Source organism: Octopus bimaculoides, chromosome 3, assembly GCF_046866305.1.
Source record: "Octopus bimaculoides isolate indiv1 chromosome 3, ASM4686630v1, whole genome shotgun sequence".
NCBI lineage: Eukaryota > Metazoa > Mollusca > Cephalopoda > Octopoda > Octopodidae > Octopus > Octopus bimaculoides.
Genome location: NC_142930.1, coordinates 5718814 through 5738813, shown reverse-complemented (window position 1 = coordinate 5738813; position 20000 = coordinate 5718814). Strand labels below are relative to the sequence as shown.

The following is a 20000-nucleotide window of genomic DNA, read 5'->3' as shown; positions in this document are numbered from 1 at the left end:
AGAGGATGACAGCCGTATCAAGAGGTGTAGGGCACCCAAAACTGATGGAACCTCAGGAAGAAGCGATGATAATTAATTTGAGGATGAAGTGTCACAGTGGAAATAAAAAAAGGACCGAAATGATTGACCCACAGTGCAAGAAGGGCGAAATGTAAGTTAAAAATAATAGAGGTGGTTGTGGGGGGTGAGCATCTGTATTTGGGTCTCTAACTTAATAGTCCAAGTTAAGTCAACGTTTGAAACTTCTCCTATTTCTTGATAGCCTCGTATATTTCTCTATCTGTATCTCTCTTTCCCTATCTGTTTGTCTCTCTCTTTCTCTCTCCGTCTCTCCTTCTCTCTCCCCACCTATTTCTCTCTCTCTCCTATTCACCATAACGAAGAATAGTATTGGACCTGTCTATAGCCACTCCCTCTACCACCATCCTTATCACTGTATCTCACCATAAAACGTAGATACACATGTATAACACGTATATGTGTACATACACACATACACATATATATGTGTGTCTGTATTCTTTCCTCTTGTTTCTTTTTCCTTTTTATTCCCTCTAATCAAGCCTCCAGAAATTCACCACACTCATACAAAACACACACACCCACACATACATACATACATACATACATACATACATACATACATACATACATACATGCATACATACACGCATTTATACACACACACACATATATATATACGCACACTCACATATAAATCCAAAATAATAAAAGAACATTCTCTCCATTCAACTCAAGGTAATTTCAACTAACGTACATATATATATAAAAGACATAACTTTTCTGATGATTTTCTGAAACTAGATGAAAGAGCTATCCAAAATTATCCAAAATTATCCCCAATCCTGACTTTTCCCCTTTTTTTTATTGTATAAAACCTCTACTTCAAACAATCTATACATATACATACACATATGTGTGTGTATACGTGGTGCAGTAGTGGAAGTGAAAGAGTGACAGACAATCATTCTTTGCGTCATTGTCTTTGAGTTCGAGTCCCGCCGTGATTATCTTCATTTTCATTCCTCTAGATTTATCTACTGAATGGGATGATTGGAGGGAAACTTGGCTGCTATTTCTAATAAATCAAGCAACCAAATAGACGCTTCTGCGGTAACTCATTATTTTGTTTTGTATATTATCATGGAGATGTCCAAGACTTTGAATAACTTTTTATTATTATTATTATTATTTTTCAGCGGGAAGCTGCAAACTGATGCATTGAGAATAATGTTACCGAAACTGGTGTAATTTTTAATATTAACCGGAACCGAGGTTGTGAGAAATAAAATAACAAACAACGAGAAATACGAAGAAGATATGGGATCGGTCATTAGCAAAAATGGTTTTTCAGCCCTTAGTTCCCAAACTAATAAACTTGACTCTAGAGAACCGTTGAACGAATCGAAATCTGATATGAAGTCCTCGAATAATTCAGAAAACGATGTCGTTTCTGGTAACACTTGGGACTATGGGACTTGTTTTACATCTTGGTCTGATGACGTCACTTATAAATACCTGGATGATATTCTGTGTGACGACTTGGAGTATAATATAGTTCCAGGATTTAATAGCTACTCGCAGACAAACGCAGATCTTTGTTCCGACCTTGAAGATAGTTGTGAAAATATTCCTTCGTCCAATTCAGCATCGGAGAAACAAAAACTTAAATCGACCTCAGATTCAACCAATTCCTGTCTTGAAGAACAACACCGGCGAGACTCTGAGGATAATTCATTTTTAGATCTTGAAAACCAAATTCTCCAGGAATATAACGATGCCAAAGGAACACGGCCATTACTTTCAGAGGTAAATATCATTGAACTGCTTTTTTTTTTTTAATATTTGTCCATTTTAACGTTAATTCTTTAAAAGGTGCAAATACTCGGAGTAGAAAAGTAATGCAGATGAAGATGTTTTGCATTACTCCTCGCCTCTAAAGCACCAAAACTTTCTTGCAGTTTATATTATTAAGCAAATGATGAGAATGTCTTATAGAGTGATGGTCACTTAGTCGTAAATATTTCATTATCATTTGATTTGCTATTTATTTCTAGCACAAAAGTAAGGCACTTAAAATTTATGGTGGTGACCAGAGAAGCAATGAAATTCCAGTTGTAAATTGGAATACAAGACTTTAGAATTGGTAACCAATACCACGCCTATTCCTGTATTACTTCTAAACTTGATACAACCAAGATTCGAAACCAGTTTGCTGGTTTGGCGCGTTTTAGTGGTTTACTTTTAATTATACTGCGATGTTTATCACGTGATTAACCATTGTGAAGGTACGTAGCTTGGTGGCTTCTAGACGGGTTACTTTCGCTACTGATATAAAAACCAGATCCCTTTTGAGATAGGTTATAGATAAGTGACTGCAAGAAGAAATAGACACAGAGAGAGGGAGAGAGAGAGAGAGAGAGAGAGAGAGAGAGAGAGAGAGAGAGAGAGAGAGAGAGAGAGAGAGAGAGAGAGAGAGAGAGAGAGAGAGAATGAGTGAAGGACAGAATGATAAAAGATAGTAGAAAGAAGTATGTAAATATGAATAAAATAGTTTGTTGTTGTTTTTAAATAAGTAAAAGATTTACTTTTAAATAGATGATCGAATAAATAAATCAAAATAGGAAAGGAAAGAGATCAAAATACTTTATTGCTGAAAGAAATTTGGGATTAGATATTTCAAAATACCAATTGAAATTGATTTTTATAACATTTAACACATTCTGTGGTTATTATAAAGATTTGTGAATTAATCATTCGAGGGTTTATACAAAGTTATCAATGGCTACTGATGAGGTTGTGTTCGGCCGGGACACAAGAAATCTTTTCTGGACTTATACCGATTCTTCCATCCAATGCGCTCTAATAAGATGAATTCTAATATTGGTACGGTGCCGTAATGAATTTAGTGATGGGGGGTGATGGTAGTGTTGAACAGACGAGTTGTAAAATTTTCGACGCGCCATAAAAAAATATATATTTGCCAGTTTTATTTCCTGAATGTTAACAATAGGCGTAGGAGTGACTGTGTGGTAAATAGCTAGCTTACCAACCACATGGTTCTGGGTTCAGTCCCACTGCATGGCGCTTGGGCAAGTGTCCTCTACTATAGCCTCGGGCCGACCAAAGCCTTGTGAGTGGATTTGGTAGACGGAAACTGAAAGAAGTCCGTCGTATATATACATATATATATATATAATAGTGTACATTTAAACACAAGAGAAACTACCTATAACAGGTAATTTTACACGCTAGAGGAAGCAGGTAATTTCTCTTGTGTTTAAATGTACACTATTTTATATTGAGAGTATGTTGTCTATTGACTTTTTATACATGCTAGGCCACTGGTAGTGAAATTTCTAAAAATATTCGCTACCCTATATATATATATATATATATATATATATATATATATATATATATATATATATATATATATATATATTTGTGTGTCTGTGTTTGCCCCCCCCCCCAAGCATCGCTTGATAACCGATGCTGGTGTGTTTACGTCCCCGTGACTTAGCGGTTCGGCAAAAGAGACCGATAGAATAAATACTAGGCTTACAAAGAATAAGTCCTGGGGGTCGATTTTTTCGACTAAAAAGCGGTGCTCCGGCATGGCCGCAGTCAAATGACCGAGACAAGTAAAAGAGAAAAAGAATAAAAGAATTGGGAAACAGCCGAGACTTCTTAGTTATAGTGTGGATCAAAGGTCTTCTTGAAGACCATCAATACATCTTGAACTAATCGTCTTTCTATTGATTTTCTCATTCGTTGGACTCACCTTCAGACAAATAAACAAAACTAGGTTCCAAGAGACAAGATAACATGAATAATTAATACTAATTGCTCTTGTACGGATGACTGAAACAGCGGAATCTGACGGCCATAGAATATATAAAGCAGCAAACAAAATGTCTGGAGTATTTATTTACGGTTCTTTGCGTTCTAAGTTCAAACATTGCCGAGGTTAACTCTGAGGTCGATAAATTGAAGTATCGGTTAAGTAATTGATCGTATCCGAAATGTTAATAGAACTATTATAGAAGAAAAGAATACTTTATTTAATGTCGATAAAATAAATACTTGGTTCTGATCAATTTAATCAATTCTTCCATGAACCTATTTTTAGATATTCCGAAGAAATCCTGATTATGAACATGTTGCTGTTGAATCCCTCAATATTTGGTTTCAGATTTTGACACAAGGACAGCAATTTCGGCGGAGGGGGTAAGTCGATTACATCAACTCCAGTACTCAACTGGTACTTATTTTAACGACCCCCGAAAGGATGAAAGGCAAAGTCGACCTCGGCGGTATTTGAACTCAGAACGTAAAGACAGACGAAATACCGCTAAGACCGACGTGCTAACGATTCTGCCAGCTCGTCCTTTTAATAATAATCTTTTCTACTATAGGCACAAGGCCTGAAATTTGAGGGAGGGGGTCAGTCGATTACATTGATCCCAGTACGCAGCAGGTACTTGATTTATCGACGCCGAAAGGATGAAAGGCAAAGTCAACTTCGGCGGAATTTGAACTCAGAACGTAAAGACGAACGGAATGGTGCTAAGCATTTTTCCCGGCACGCTAACGATTGTGGCAGCTCGCCGCCTTCGATGCCCCCAACATTTACAATAAAAGTCTACTACACTAGTTTTGTCTCTCTGCGTTTTTAATTCAAACCTCGGCAGAGTTTGAAAGCTTCAGCTGCATTCAACCAACTTGGAAAGATCTGGAAGATTCCTAAGGACCAAAGATTAGGTTCGACAATAGTAGGGTACTGTCAACTTAAGCTTATGGGTGCGAAACGTGGCAGATGAAAATCACTCAAAAGAAAAGATTGGACCCCCTTTGGTTTACGTAAAATTCTTGGCATCAAATGGAGTTACTTCGTCACCGATAAAGAAGTGGAGCAACGAGCCAACTTTTATCTAATTTTGTGTGCAAAGGCTGTCTGAGCTGACTGGGTCTCGTAATACGATTCCCACGTGAAAGACTCGCTAATCAAGTCCTTCAGTAGAAAACTTATTGAAAGAGACGGAGAGAACGCCGAAAGATGAACTGGCATCATAACGATCGATAAGGACGTGCAACTGATTGACGGAACATGGAATGATGAGTTGAGAGAGGCGAAGAGCGGCGACCACTGGCGCACTTTGGCTGCTTCCTCGTGTGTCCTAAGACGTAAGAGGCTCTAAGTAAGAGTTTAAATTTGACTTTAATTCATCTAAATTTAATCAACTACAAATACCAATGAATGAATGACGTAAACACACCAGCATCGGTTGTCAAGCGATGTTGGGGGGACAAACACACATACATATATATATATATATATATATATATATATATATATATATATATATACGACGGGCTTCTTTCAGTTTCCGTCTACCAAATCCACTCGCAAGGCTTTGGTCGGTCCGAGGCTATAGTAGAAGACACTTTCCCAAGGTGCCACGCAGTGGGACTGAACCCGGAACCATGTGGTTGGTAGGCAAGCTACTTACCACACAGCCACTTCTGCGCTTTTGTAAAAATTTTGTTTATACTGCTTGCACTGAAGAGTACAGTGATATATAATTAATTTAATTCAATTTAATTAATTTAATTATTTCTATTCAACCATGAATTTGCGCGATTTTTTTTATATCGCTGTACGAAACGATCGTCTGCATGAATTAAGATTCTCTTTTATATTGTAACAAATGCACTTCTCCATTTTTAACTAAATTGTTCAGTTTTATGGGATTCCTTTCCATAAATTCACAACACATCATATACAAGTATTATTTTCATATTCGCAAACTTAACGCCAGTAAGCTACCAGCAAAATATGAAGAATCAATATTAGAAATCTTTTTTTTTTTTGGAAACGTCCAATTTAAAGGACGAATCTAATTCAACGTTTTTACACACACACACACACACACACACACACACACACACACACACACACACACACATACACACACACACACACACACACACACATATATATATATATATATATATATATATATATATATATATATATATATATGTATGTATATATGCCTATATGTATTGTCCTTGCCTTCGAAACGCGGAGTAGATGGTCAGGGACAACTGACGATGGGATATACTCTTTATGTTGCATGTCTCGTTTCTCTGTTTGTTTGTTTTTTTCGTTGTTCGAAAAAAGTTCGTTTTCTGTTTTCGTTTCTCATTGTGTTTAATGTTTCTTTGATGTCCTGTACCCATATAGGCATGTATGTAAACATATAGACGTAGGTATGTACATATATGTATGGCTATATGCATATATCTATCTATATATATTTCGTTTTTGGATTTGGTTTGCAAGATTTTTTATGTGATTTCGTGTGTTGAAGCATATTCTGTTGTGTCTGGGGAGAGTCATTTTCTTATTGTGCCTTAAAATTTAATACACTCACCAGTAAAATTTCCACTATTGAAAAGGTTGCAAGACGCAACGAAAATTTTAGGAAAATAAAAATAAAAAATAAGTGGAAATTTTAACGGTGAGTGTGTTAAATTTTAAGGCACAATAAGAAAATGACTCTCCCCAGACACAACAGAATATATATATATATACATATATATATATGTATATATATATATATATATATATATATATATATATATATATATATATATATATATATATATATATATATATATATATATATATATATATATATATATATATATATATATATATATATATATATATATATATATATATATATATATATATATATATATATATATTACAAGATGTGTGTAGACATAAACAAGCGTGTATATAGTACACGATATATGCAGACATACAGAGGAGACTAAACTGCAAGAGAAAATAATTGTTTACTCGACGTCAAACCTGAGTTGGCAACAATAACAACAACAACAAATAAATGAAATAAATTGAACAAGAGAAGGCAGCCAAGATTGTCCAAAAATAACTGTATCCAGGGTGAAAGTGAAATACTGAGAATGTTAAATAATATAGACAGACGTGAGTTAAGCCATAGGTGTACGGAATGTGAGAATGTAACGAACAGATTGAATACGGTGGGACTGGGGGGAGGGGTATCTAATTAAGGCGTTTCTATTTCAAGTAATGTGTTTTGTTGTAATTATGTTATCGTTGCAGACCGATAATTACAACTGTTTTAGGACATTCATTAAGTGAGAAATCTGTTAAATAAACACTGTAAACTAGAAAATAACCATTGAAATGGTCTAGATGTGACCACTGGTCGTCTACTGGGCCAGCAGTGAGTGGCCGAGCTACGGTGTACACACAGGTGTGTGTGTGTGTGTGTGTGTGTATGTCTGTCTGTCTGTCTGTCTGTACCTGTATGTGTATTTATATGTGTATACCTGTGTGTGTATCTATGTATATATGTATGTATGTGTGTGTATGTGTGAATGTGTGTTTGTGTGTTTGTATGTGTATATGTGAGTGCGTGTGTGTCTGTCTGTCTGTCAGTATATTTGTGTGTGTACCTGTATGTGCATTTATATGTGTATACCTGTGTGTGTATGTATGTATGTGTGAGTGTATGTATATGTGTGAATGTGTGTTTGTGTGTGCATATGTATGTGCGCGCGCGTGCACATATTTGTATATGTGCATTTGTGTGTGCGTATGTGTGCGCATTTGTATGTGTATATATGTGTATGTATCTGTGTGTGCGTATGTGTGCGCATTTGTATGTGTATATATGTGTATGTATCTGTGTGTGCATTCTTGTATGTATCAGTGTGTGTGTATCTGTGTGTGCATTTGTGTATGTATCTGTGTGTGCATTTGTGTGTGTGTGTGTGTGTGTGTGTGTGTGTGTGTATGTGTGCGTGCGTGTGTAATCAGAAGAACAGAAATAAAAAGAATTCCTTATATTTTCGAAATAAGTCGAGACTGAGTCACAGTTTCAAAACTCGTTTGAAGCCATTAAACGTTACTCGTGCAGCTAATATCATAGGGAAAGGCATACAAGCCACAACATCCCAGTTCTCTTCGCTACAATATAAATCTTTGTGCTTAACAACGATGCTATTGATGATTAGCTTTGGATAAATCCTGACATTTTACAGATCTAGGGACCGAATACATTTCAGTTGTTACTATAATATGGCCGTTTCAGAGTGTCTATAACTATCTAGGACTAGACCAGCCAATGTGTCTTTCATTTGAGACTCTCTACAACTGTCTTGGTGATACTGTGCATAGATGTATGTGTGTATAATATGCATACGTATACACACACACACACACACACACACACACACACACATATATATATGTATATACATCTCATACATATCATGATTATTTGTTACATATATATTGCATGTATATGTGTATATAAACGCATATGTAGGTTTTATATATACATACATACATGTGTGTGTGTGTGTGTGTGTGTGTGTGTGTGTGTGTGTGTGTGTGTGTGTGTGTGCGTGCGAGTGCGTGCGTGTGTGTGTGTATAAAACGTTGAAGATAAGGTAGAAAATGCTAAAATAATTTTATCACGAAGAACATTTTAGTACCGGTTTCAGTCTTTGCGACTTTTTTCAACTTAGAGTAAAGCATGAAAAACAATTAAATTGTGGACAAATTAAATTAAAAATCTTTTTTTAAATATTTCCATAGTTTTCAAATGCAAGGGACATTTTCCTTTTCTCTGCCTGTCTCTGTCTCTCTCTTTCACAAATGAGTAGAAGAGAGAGACAGAGACAGACAAAAAAAAAATGGAAAATGTCCCTTGCATTTGAAAACTATGGAAATATTTTTAAAAAGACATTTCATTTAATTTTTCCACAATTTAATTGGTTTTCGTGCTTTCCTCTAAGTTGAAAAAGTCGCAAAGACTGAAACCGGTACTAAAATGTTCTTCGTGATAAAATTATTTTAGCATTTTCTACCTTGTCTTATTTTCCTTATATATATATATATATATATAGATATATATATATATATATATATATAACAAATAAGTAACAAGGATATCCAGGTATTAGTACAAGTATTAGTGCAAATTTTCCATCAGTACTAGAGACTAAAATACATTGCTTCCTTTTGCTATTATTGTAGCAGAAGCAATGATTTTAGTCTCTGGTACTGATGAAAAATTTGCTAAAAAAGAATAATGGAGTATCCTGTATGTATGCTGGAAATCTATATGGTCATGCGCATCCGAGGAGAGCAGTTTGTTTCAAATTGATGTAATGATTAAATGGACCCGCTTGAAACGGCCGTAATGTACTAATACCTGGACATCCTTGTTACTTATTTGCTTTTTTATTCACCTAACTTCAAACTGTGCAGAAAATACTGGACAGACTTGGTGCCTTAACTTAAGTACCTAATTCAAATGAATCTTAATTATATATATATATATATATATATATATATATATATATATATATAGAGAGAGAGAGAGAGAGAGAGAGAGAGAGAGAGATAAATATATACAAATATATATGTATGTATGTATGTATGTATGTATGTATGTACGTATGTATGTGCAGATTTGTATGTTTTATGTATGTATTCTCAGGCATATAGTTACATGTCTAGACATGCTCAATGTATGTATGTATGTAGGTAGGTAGGTATGTAACAGAATATGAAAATATAAAAATGAGAATGTAAAAGGAATATAAAGATGTAAATATAAAAAGAAGTTTAAAAATATATACAGTTCTATATTTAAAAGATGAGGAATTATGTACATTATTTACATTTGATGGATATTTTAAAACTTCTTTTTATATTTATATCTTTATATTCCTTTTACATTCTCATTTTTATATTTTCATATTCTGTTACATACATACATACATACATACATACATACATACATACATACATACATTGAGCATGTCTAGACATGTAGCTATATGCATGAGAATACATACATAAAACATACAAATCTGCACATACATACATACATACATACAAACAAAAATACCCTGTTGTTGATGTTGAAATTCCAGTGAAGGAGCCTTGGATCTAGGTTAGAAACCGGTTTTGTTTCTATTGGCAAGAAATCTTGAAATAAACTGAATAATGATATACATACATACGTTTATAAACACATATATAAACAGCACAAGATCGTGAAGAACCTCTTAATGTCAACATGTGAGTGTGATGTAACATCGTGTAACAATTCCCAAGCATCTGACGACTATACATCGCCATTGCATGGGCTCAAGAAGGATCATAAGCCATCTTCTAACCTTGTTGCTCCACTTCACCAACCCGACCAGTTTGCAGGGTTTAGCTTCTCCAGAAGCGTCCACTAAACTACATCTTTCTGAAATTCTGTAATATACGAGAGAGAGGACCTCGGTAAAATCAATGCGGAAGAACCATTCCTACAGCTTCGGGTTGCAGAAATGTCTGCAATTGAGTAGGTGATTGGCGAGATTAGCGAGATTGGGGAGATTAGCCAGACCGATATAATATTTCACAAGATCAGCACCAGCATGCTGGAACTTCTAAAACTGTGCATACGACAGTGAATACTTAGAGAAGTTTGACTTTAAAAGGGTTTACCCCAGCAAACCTGAGCCATATGCCACCTTCACTTCAATAGTAAAAGAGAAACTGGTATAGCCTGTTAAGCTATGCATAAAAATAACCAGGAACAATTAAGTGTCGATGTATTATTTATTTCACTTCAATCAGCTACATTGTGAGGGCGAGCACGATCGGTCATTTAAATCCCCAAACTCCTTTCCCGCCTAACCGGAAGTTCCTTCTCTGCGGACCAGCTCGATAGCTAGCCCACAGTGAAGGTCCTTATCTACAGTTCGTCTGTTATGAGTCCATGGGCAGGGCTCTACACGGGAATGAATAAACGAAACCATAAAAACTTCAGAGAACCGCGTTTTGTTGAGAACTGTGATCGTATATACTGCGTGTGCCAGCATAAAAACAACGGTGAAGAGCCGCATATTTAAATTCAATAATAAATTGTGTGTTCAGGAAAAGAGGCGGCCATTTGGTTCCAGTATCACCGGAGACGTAGCCAACCTCTTAGTGGAGTTGTGTGAGAGAGAGAAGACTCAAACATCACATAGCGAAAAAGATCAACATCTGTGGTAAGCTACTTTCGAGATGTAAATAACATAAAACTTGGGTTTAAGGTAATCCGAGAAGACAGTAATCTGGAAGCAACGTGGAGAGAAACCAACACAAAGCAGATTGCGTCCACCGGAACATAGAAGTGATAACTGACCATCCCTCAATAAAAGACTGTCCGTCCCAAGCGCTGGACTCTGACCAGAAACAACAGACAACAACCCATGGTCATTCAACACTTGGTCCACCCAGTAAGAGTGCTGAGAAAATGTTTTCCGCAAAAGCTCGTAATCTTGCCAAATAGGGAAACAAACTCGTCTATCGTTTGCAGTTCTCCTGATACAGCCGAAAGAACAGGGTTGAAGCGTGCAAAGGAACCAGAAAAAAAGGAAACAATGTGAATAGAGTATACTGTGGGTAGCGATGCAAATCCTGGAACAGATTAGAAAGGAGAAATTTGGATAGATGAACGTAATCTTGTGTTGAGCAGTAGAATTCTTTATTCTTTTATTCTTTTAATGGTTTCAGTCGTAGGACTGCAGTCATGCTGGAGCACCGCCTTCGTTATTTTCTATCAGTTTTGTTATCGTTTTATGGTTGGAAGTTGGTCTATGATTCAGTTTGGAGCTGTTGTTCTTCCCTGAATGTATCTTTGAATGATTGGTTCGGTTCGGTTCGGTGCCGCCGTTAGCAGTTCCTTCAATGATTATTTGAATGTTCCAGTGGAGGTTCCTTTTATATTATTGATTTCTTTAGGTTGGCTGTTGAACAGTTGAGGATTTCATGTTTTAATCTGGGCGCGCAGTAAAACCACATGATAAAAGGAATATGCCCAAATCAAACCCCTGCTTAGTTGCAAGGAACTTTTTGAAGGAAAAGTCTTATAGAAGGTCCTCTGATATAGTTGAGGTAGTTTCCGGCCATTCTACTCTAGTTTATGGTGGATTATTAGGGTGTGGTATACGTGGTTATAGGAGTGTTAGTGGCTATAATGCAGTGATATCTCATATGACAAAGCTATCATTTCACAAAATCAATCCATCATCTTCTAGGCATGGAAGTAGGTAGATGTGTGTGGTGGTGGTGGTGGTGGGGTTATGCATAGATATGTATTTGTGTGGAGAATGCAGGTCGATATACCTAAAGAGAGAAACAGATAGCAAACCATCAGGTGCTAAATGGTAAAACGCATGAATAGGTAACAATAAAAAGTAGCTGACAGGCCGCAAACAACCCGACAGACCACAAAGACAACAACAACAGCAACAGCTGCAGCAGTAATGTTGATTTGTTGGTAAATGAAAATGAACACCAAAACAAGAAGAGCGCTGGCCCTAGTTTCTATAGAAAGTCTGTTGAGATAACTTTAAAAAATGATTGAATAGTATTGGTAACATAATATGGGACACGGTGAAGACTTAAAAGCCTTTAATATACTTTGTAGTATCTTACGGTTGCTTAACGAAATACGGTGTCCCTACCAGCTATTAATATGCTATTCTAAAATGGAGGACATCTTATTAAAAGTTTGTTTTTTGGAGAATAGTTGACGATTTTTTTTTCTCAAATGATAGTACTAATTAAGTTCTTAACTCCTTAAGGTCGGGTATAAATAGCAAGTCTCAATAAGCCATTCCCGTCTTCTGAAGAAGAAAGCATGTTGTATCAATAAGCCACACACGGCCTCAAATGGTTAAAAATCTAAGAATATATAATTTTATTAATATTAATGAGTTCCACGTTTGATACTCTGTGTGTAAATTGACATCTTGGAAGTTTACAACTCTGAGATAAGAAACGATGATTGTTTCGTTGAAATTATCAAATATGTTCGACATGTTTTATCGAAGGTTTTCCAATATGCTCATTAGAATGTGGAGAAACGGTCAGCCTATTATCTCTGTATAGTTCTGTTTGATAAAGCGAAATTCCTAATTTGGTACATTTTATAATTCCTAGACCGGGTGGTGCGTTGTGCTCTTGAACAAAACATGTGTGCCGTACATTAGTACACTCCCTCCTTCAAATTGATGTCGCCTGGACAGGCGCACGGTGTTCGAAGTGATCACATCAGGCGTCGAAGTGATCACAGAACAACGTGACATGAAATGTTTTCATTTTTTATTTTCTATAGGATTTAGGGTCTGCATAGAAAGTTACAGCGTTTCCTATACGAAACATCTTCGATTGCATTCTTTATACTTACTCAGATACTTAGATAGGTTTCGGCTACACTGGCCCAGGCCATAGCTAACTCAATAGCACCACCTGGAAAAGACATTTAGTAATGTATTTTTGTCGAGTTATTTTTAGGCACCATTGCCCATTCGATTAAAGAGTTGTTGTTTGCCGCAATATATCCGGGTGTTGGTGGTTTATCTGGAATTTGTTGGAGATATTCATCCAGGAACATTTTGAAGGTTATGGAATCTTTTTCCTCCTTTATATGTTTTGAAATGATGTTTAAAAGAGCAGGTCCAGTTGAGGAGAAGTAGTTCTGTCTTAGTGTTGTGATGTGCTGAGAGCACAATTTCTGTAGAGGACGCATGGCACGGGGACCAAGCCTTGGGTGGATTTTAAAAGTGATACCGATATCATTTGGACAATACTGTCAGAACAATTTCCACATCATACAAATAATATATAGATGTATTCATAGAAGAAACGTCACAAGTCGGTGCTGCCTTTAAATTCTGTAGAAAACCTGTAGGGATACACCTAAAACAGAAGCAATATACATCAATTAGGCAAATTACATTTTAATCCAAGGGACTATAACATCATGGGATTATAAAATTTGATCCTAATTTTGGGATTATAACATTTAAACCTAATCGGGAGATTATAAAATTCGATCTTAACCATGAGATTACAACGTTTGATCCTAGTCGTGCCTAATTAACCAACAAGTTAGAAATCGTAGACTCAATTCATTTCATTATTCTTGGTATCACTACATTTGTAACTCATATTTTCAAATCCAAATTGAACCCATGGGGATCATTGAACAAACAACAAACTTAAAATAGTTTTCCCTCAATTACCTTGTCTATTTTATTGTAATATATATTTTATTTGGCTTACCTGGCCGAAACTTCGAAGTGACTGTCAATAATATTCTTGTTTCAGAACAATATATATACACATACATATATATATATAATCTTTTATCTTTTACTTGTTTCAGTCATTGGACGGCGGTCATGTTGGGGCATCGCCTTGACGGGTTTAAGCGAACGAAACGACGCCAGCGTTTAAATCTTAAAGCCTGGTACTTATTATATCGATCACTTTTTGACGAACCGGTAAGTTACAGGGAACGTAAATAAAACCAACACCACACACAGAGACAAATTCACACTCATAAATGTGTGTGTATGTATATATATATATATATATATATACATACAGAGTGGGCCAAAAGTCAAGCACAAAATAAGTTCAACATGCTCCATAATAATAATAATAATTTCGGCACAAGGCCAGCCATTCTGGGGGAAGTGTAAGTCGATTACACTGATCCTCCAGTGCTCGACTGGTTCTTATTTTAATCGATTACGAAAGGATGAAAGGCAAAGTCGACCTCGGCGGAATTTGAACTCAGAACGAAAAGCCGAATGAAATGCCGTCGAGCATCTTTTTTTTTTCCCCCGGCATGCTAACGACTCGGCCAGCTCGGTGCATGACCTTTAACCCACCCTGTATATACACATATATGCACACACACACGTGTGCGCGCGCGCGTGTGTATCTAGAGTTGATTGTATCGTCTGGTTTGTTCCCTTATCGGCCAATTATCTGATGAATAGTAATGTGATTGTTGGGTGTATAATAGACAGTGTTTCTGATTTCGTACGTCGGCTGCGATAACGTTTGTTCAAAGAGTTATATCCACAGACCGTAACAGAATAACGATGACAATAACCACAACCACAACAACAACAACGGTTTAACTACAATAACAAGAATATCGACGATAATGATAATGATTATCATCATCATCATCATCATCATCATTATTATTATTATTGTTATTATTATTATAGAGAGCCGATCCTTGAGTCTAATTAAAACAAAAGTGATAATTCAATGAAATCTTATGGACAAACCAGGCTTCGTTGATTCGATCAATCGATTCTACTTCCTCCCCGCCCTTCACAACATTTGACCTGGAAACAGATTTGAGAACCAGAATCACTTGTGTTGGTCTATTGCCGTCTTTATTTTACTCAAAATTAATATAGATATCGATTAGTTTGTAGTTACCAAACAACAACAATAAATTCGATTGCCTTTGTCTCATTCTTACCCTTCGATATTCACCGTTTCTCGAGCTGATTAGTTTCGCGATACCGATAGATAGGTCGATGGTTCGTATTCTGTCGCCTGCACTGCGATGCGTTTGTAACCGAGTTGTTCTAACTCTCGACAGTCCTCAAAGCAGGAAATAAAAACCGTTTAATGGCGGGATTCCTTGTTGTAAGCAGTGGGAGCACTATATGATTTGATGAATGTTTCCTTCCTTGGCAATGCTGCGTGAAACACCTTACGAGGCTATGTGTGTGTTTCTGTGTGTATATTCGTGGTGTGTGTATGGGTGTGTGTGTGTGTGTGTGTGTGTGTGTGTGTGTGTGTGTGTGCGCGCGCGCGCGCGCGCGCGTGTGAAAATACATATGCGTACGTACGTATGTGTGTAAATATACGTTTGTGTGTATATATTTGTGTGCTACACTATACTGCAGACTATATATCTATAGATCTTAGTCAACAATGAGTGTAGCAGACACATGTAAAGATGTTGGGCAGAAAAGAAAGAATAGCTGGACTAGTTTCATTCCTGGGTTGAGTTGTCTGTGATGTAGTAACTTTGTCTTTGAATTTCACAGAGACACACTTCATAAACTTTATAAACCCACAATTACAGCCGACTTAAATAAAACAGAGAGGCCATTTTGGGCAGCTGGTGAGATTAATAAACAACAGGCGCGTTAATAATGTTTTGTATGCGTAACCATGCTACACAGTTTATCTGGTGATGCTTAATCCACAGAAGTAAAGTGTGTGTGTGTGTGTCGTTGTTCTGTGCATCAAAGCTGTGTGGGAGACCCGTTTTACGGCTGATGGTCACTGCCGTACGAACGATGGTGACACATATACAACCCAGGGAAGTTTTCACCTGTGAAACGGTTTTAAAAAATCTCTAACTACCACCTCACCGATAGAGCAGGACATTTATGTCTACTAATTTCATTCAAAAGCACCAACAAATATTTAGTAAATGATTAGTGTTGGTTATTCATTAAATAGCCGTAAACTGATGATTGCTGTGTTGATAAGTTCACAGATGTGTGACTAATACCGCCATCAGAGTTCGCTTGTTGTGAATCATTGTTGATTGACGACCGGAAAATATAAACCACGTAGTTGCTTCCACTCACAACACGGATATCGAGCAGCCAGAAATAGTTTCGTGTAAGAAATCTTGTTGGTAAAAAGTTAGTGGTCAATCGATGTAGGTAGGGGCAGTAGCTTCTATTTTAGTCGGTCGACACGTGTTGTTATTATAGTGAGAGAGTATGCCATCAAAGTGACGTTGGGGTACAAATATACGAAGCCCAATATACCCGTCATGACTACCCGTCTGATAAGGGTACACCAGGCACATACATCACAACCATTGTGCGCGACATAGTGATCTCATATCGAGTTAGATAGTGCATGACCTTGCAGGTGGGACCTAGTTAGAATCTTCTTCGGGTTGAGTAGCCCAGCCCGCTCAAAAGGTCCCCTGAATTGGGGTTCTTTAAGGATGATGAACAAACACATGTTTCCAGAAGTGAATTATTCAAACCCCAAATAATTCCTCTCAACACATGGCTATAATGCTCCCCCACTACTTCTGCTCGTGATCAGAGATGCACATGTCCTCAGCCATCAATCGACATGTTCAAATAGACAAGCAAATTTGTGGTATTGAGCAGAATATTTGCTGTAGCCCATCTTTTATACCAAGACAAAACATGTAAATGATAACACTTCCAATCAGTTATGATCAAAAGACTATTATTATTATTATTATTATTATTATTATTATTATTATTATTATTATTGTTCAGTAGTTTTATTTTTATAACGTGCTTTCACTTCACTACCAAGCGCAGCTCTGTGTGCCTTGGGTATGTGCTGTGGTTTGCCGTAATGCTCTTATGGTTACTGTATTGAAAGTGTTTTGCGTAGGATGTGTGCAGTGCCCAGTAGTGCAATTTTCTGTATGTTATATATATTTGTAAGTCCTGGTGTTTTTGTTATGTATTTGTCTGAATATTTTTTTATTATACCTAAGGCACCTACTATGATAGGAATTGTTTCTGTTTTTAGATTCCACATTCGAGTTACCTCTATTTCCAGGTCTTTGTATTTTGAAAGTTTCTCCATTTCTTTTAGGGAAACGTTGTCATCTGCTGGTATTGATACATCAATTAGAAAGCATTTTTTTCCTTCATGATCTTTGACAACTATATCTGGCCTATTGGCCTTAATTTTTCTCATTGATCTTCAATCCCATCCTTTCTGCAACAGTCCTACTTGCAGCCTTGATGAGTTTGTTTGTGAGATCTTCTTTGTTTCAATGTGTTTCTATACATCATTAACTTTATTTGTTTCTTAATTTAGTCTCAATTGATGAGCCTTTTGAAGTCACTCATAAATTCTGCCTCTTGTCTAATCTTCATCATTTAATTGTTCTCTGATCTCGATTCTTTCACCACACACACCACTTTCGTTTCTCATATGCTCAGCATACACATATATCCTTCTTTCGATTGCTTTTAACTCCAATTCTGATAACCACTTATTCTTTCATATTGCTCTTGCTTGGTCACATAATCTCTGTTCTGTGATTTCAAACAGTTTCATATCCTTCCATTCTCTGTGCATTCGCCGTCTTTATCCTCTGAGTGGTACGACATTTGCATCAAGTGGGACGCTCAAATAGGAATATTCCATAACTATCATGTTTACTTGTTTCCTCCACTTTTGTCTCGCAGCATGGTTAACAGTGGCTGGATTACGACACGGCCACTCTGTGGCACCTACCGTGTGCGGCACCTTTACCATTGGTTCTAGTCCCGTTCACACTGTTATCATTAACTGTTTCGTTTGATATTTTCACTCATAAATGAGGTGCGTTTTTAGGTTACCACAAACCAGTATTTTTTATCGAGACACCATCTCTATCAAAGTTAACCACCAAAGCGGAAAACGACTTCCCCTGTTTTTGAAATCATAGTGGTCCTTCTTCTAGGCTGATTGCTATCCAAGGCTAACGAAATCAGCCTACCCGGAGCACTGGTCATTTGAAGGCGACAGACACTCGCTTTTTCACTCCCGTCTCCAGTTACTTCCAAATGGTTTCGCTACGCGAATTCCAGTAACTGGACTTGACTGTCAGAGGTTGTATTTTGAGCAGACCATTGGAGCATTTTATCAGCAAAGCTTGCTCAATTCCCTTCGGCACCCTGACATTGACAGTTTTCTCATTATTATTAATAATACTGTTGTTGTTGTTGTTGCCGTTAGGGCTGCAAGCTGGCAGAATCGTTAGCATCTCCCCACGAGAGAAGATGAGTACATGTGTATGTGTGTGTGGCTGTGGGTTTGTGTGGATGTGTGTGTGCGTGTATTTGTGAGTGTGTGGATGTGTGTATTTATTTGTATATGAAAATAGTTATAGGTTCATATGTATGTATATGTGTGTGTGTAGATCGCTGACCACTACATTTATATTTGTTTTCTCCTTGTTTCTTTCTGTGTTCCTTTCAGTTGAAGAGCGTAGCTCGAAACGTCAAAGACTTTCTCTATTCCCGAGCGTTAAACTAATACATCCATTTGTTGTTTACACCACCTGTCTTCGTCTGTTGTTTTTTTCGTAAATTCTCCCATGTATATATATATATATATATATATATATATATATATATATATATATATATATATATACATGGGAAAGGCGACAGCACTATGGAGGTTGAGAGGTGGATAAAGTGAAAGAGTAAGTACAGTAGGCAGTCTCGAATGTCACTCGACTTGAAAGGGATGAAAGAATGACATAATAAAAGGAGTGGCACGGATAGCAATAAAATGATTAATATATGAAGCAAGCAAAATATCAACATTCACACCTAGGCGAGTATTAATATTAATTAATTTACTGCCGTTTATTGTGGCAATATTATCCGCTAAATTTGGAGTGGTAGAATAGTAAAGTTTGACCGTGTGCCTATTAAATAACTTATTGTATTTATTAGAAGGCAAATGCACGAGAAAATATAAAGAAAATATCTGTGGACACATGCAAACCAAAGAGAAGTCATACGACAGAAATTTCCGCTTTCGTAAGCGATTCTCTCACTTACCGCTGTTCCAGTTGTGGCGGGTCATACTATCTGATTCTAATTTAGTGTTTTCGTCCTAATGATTTAAGGGGAGTCGGTTACGGTTATTTCCCACTATAGCGATACAGCATTAAAAATTACAGTTCCACTAACAGTATCTGGTCGTTCCGATACGCCGCCACAATTCAAATAATGGTTGTAGTTGGAGATTCTGGGATCAATTTGATGGTATTGCCAACGCAAATGTTAATCCTACTAGCATTATTAGGAACTATGGTTCCACCGTGGATTTACTACAGTTAGTTTCTGGTGTCGATACGTCACCGATCTTATTCGCAAAGTTGTTGTTGTTGTTGTTGTAATTATTATTGAGTGAGAGAGCAGTGCATGCCATCAAAGTGACACTGGGGTAAAATATACGAAACCCAATATATACCCATTATGACTACCTGTCTGATAAGGGTACACCAGGCATATGCATCTCA

General features: G+C 36.8%; 1 protein-coding gene across 3 annotated transcripts in view; it reads left to right on the top strand.

Annotated features, from left to right (window-relative positions):
• LOC106867198 (uncharacterized) overlaps positions 1–20000 on the top strand; it is a 48931-nt gene that overhangs the window by 17348 nt on the left and 11583 nt on the right. For 2 of the 3 annotated variants that reach the window (XM_089348516.1, XM_089348515.1), the window contains exons 2-4: positions 1221–1830; positions 4154–4251; positions 14310–14427. In XM_089348516.1, the coding sequence (XP_089204642.1) occupies positions 1342–1830; positions 4154–4251; positions 14310–14427 (705 nt within the window). In that variant the 5' untranslated portion in view covers positions 1221–1341. Of the gene's footprint in view, positions 152–1220; positions 1831–4153; positions 4252–14309; positions 14428–20000 lie in introns of all 3 variants that reach the window. The other variant, XM_089348517.1, reaches the window with a different exon arrangement.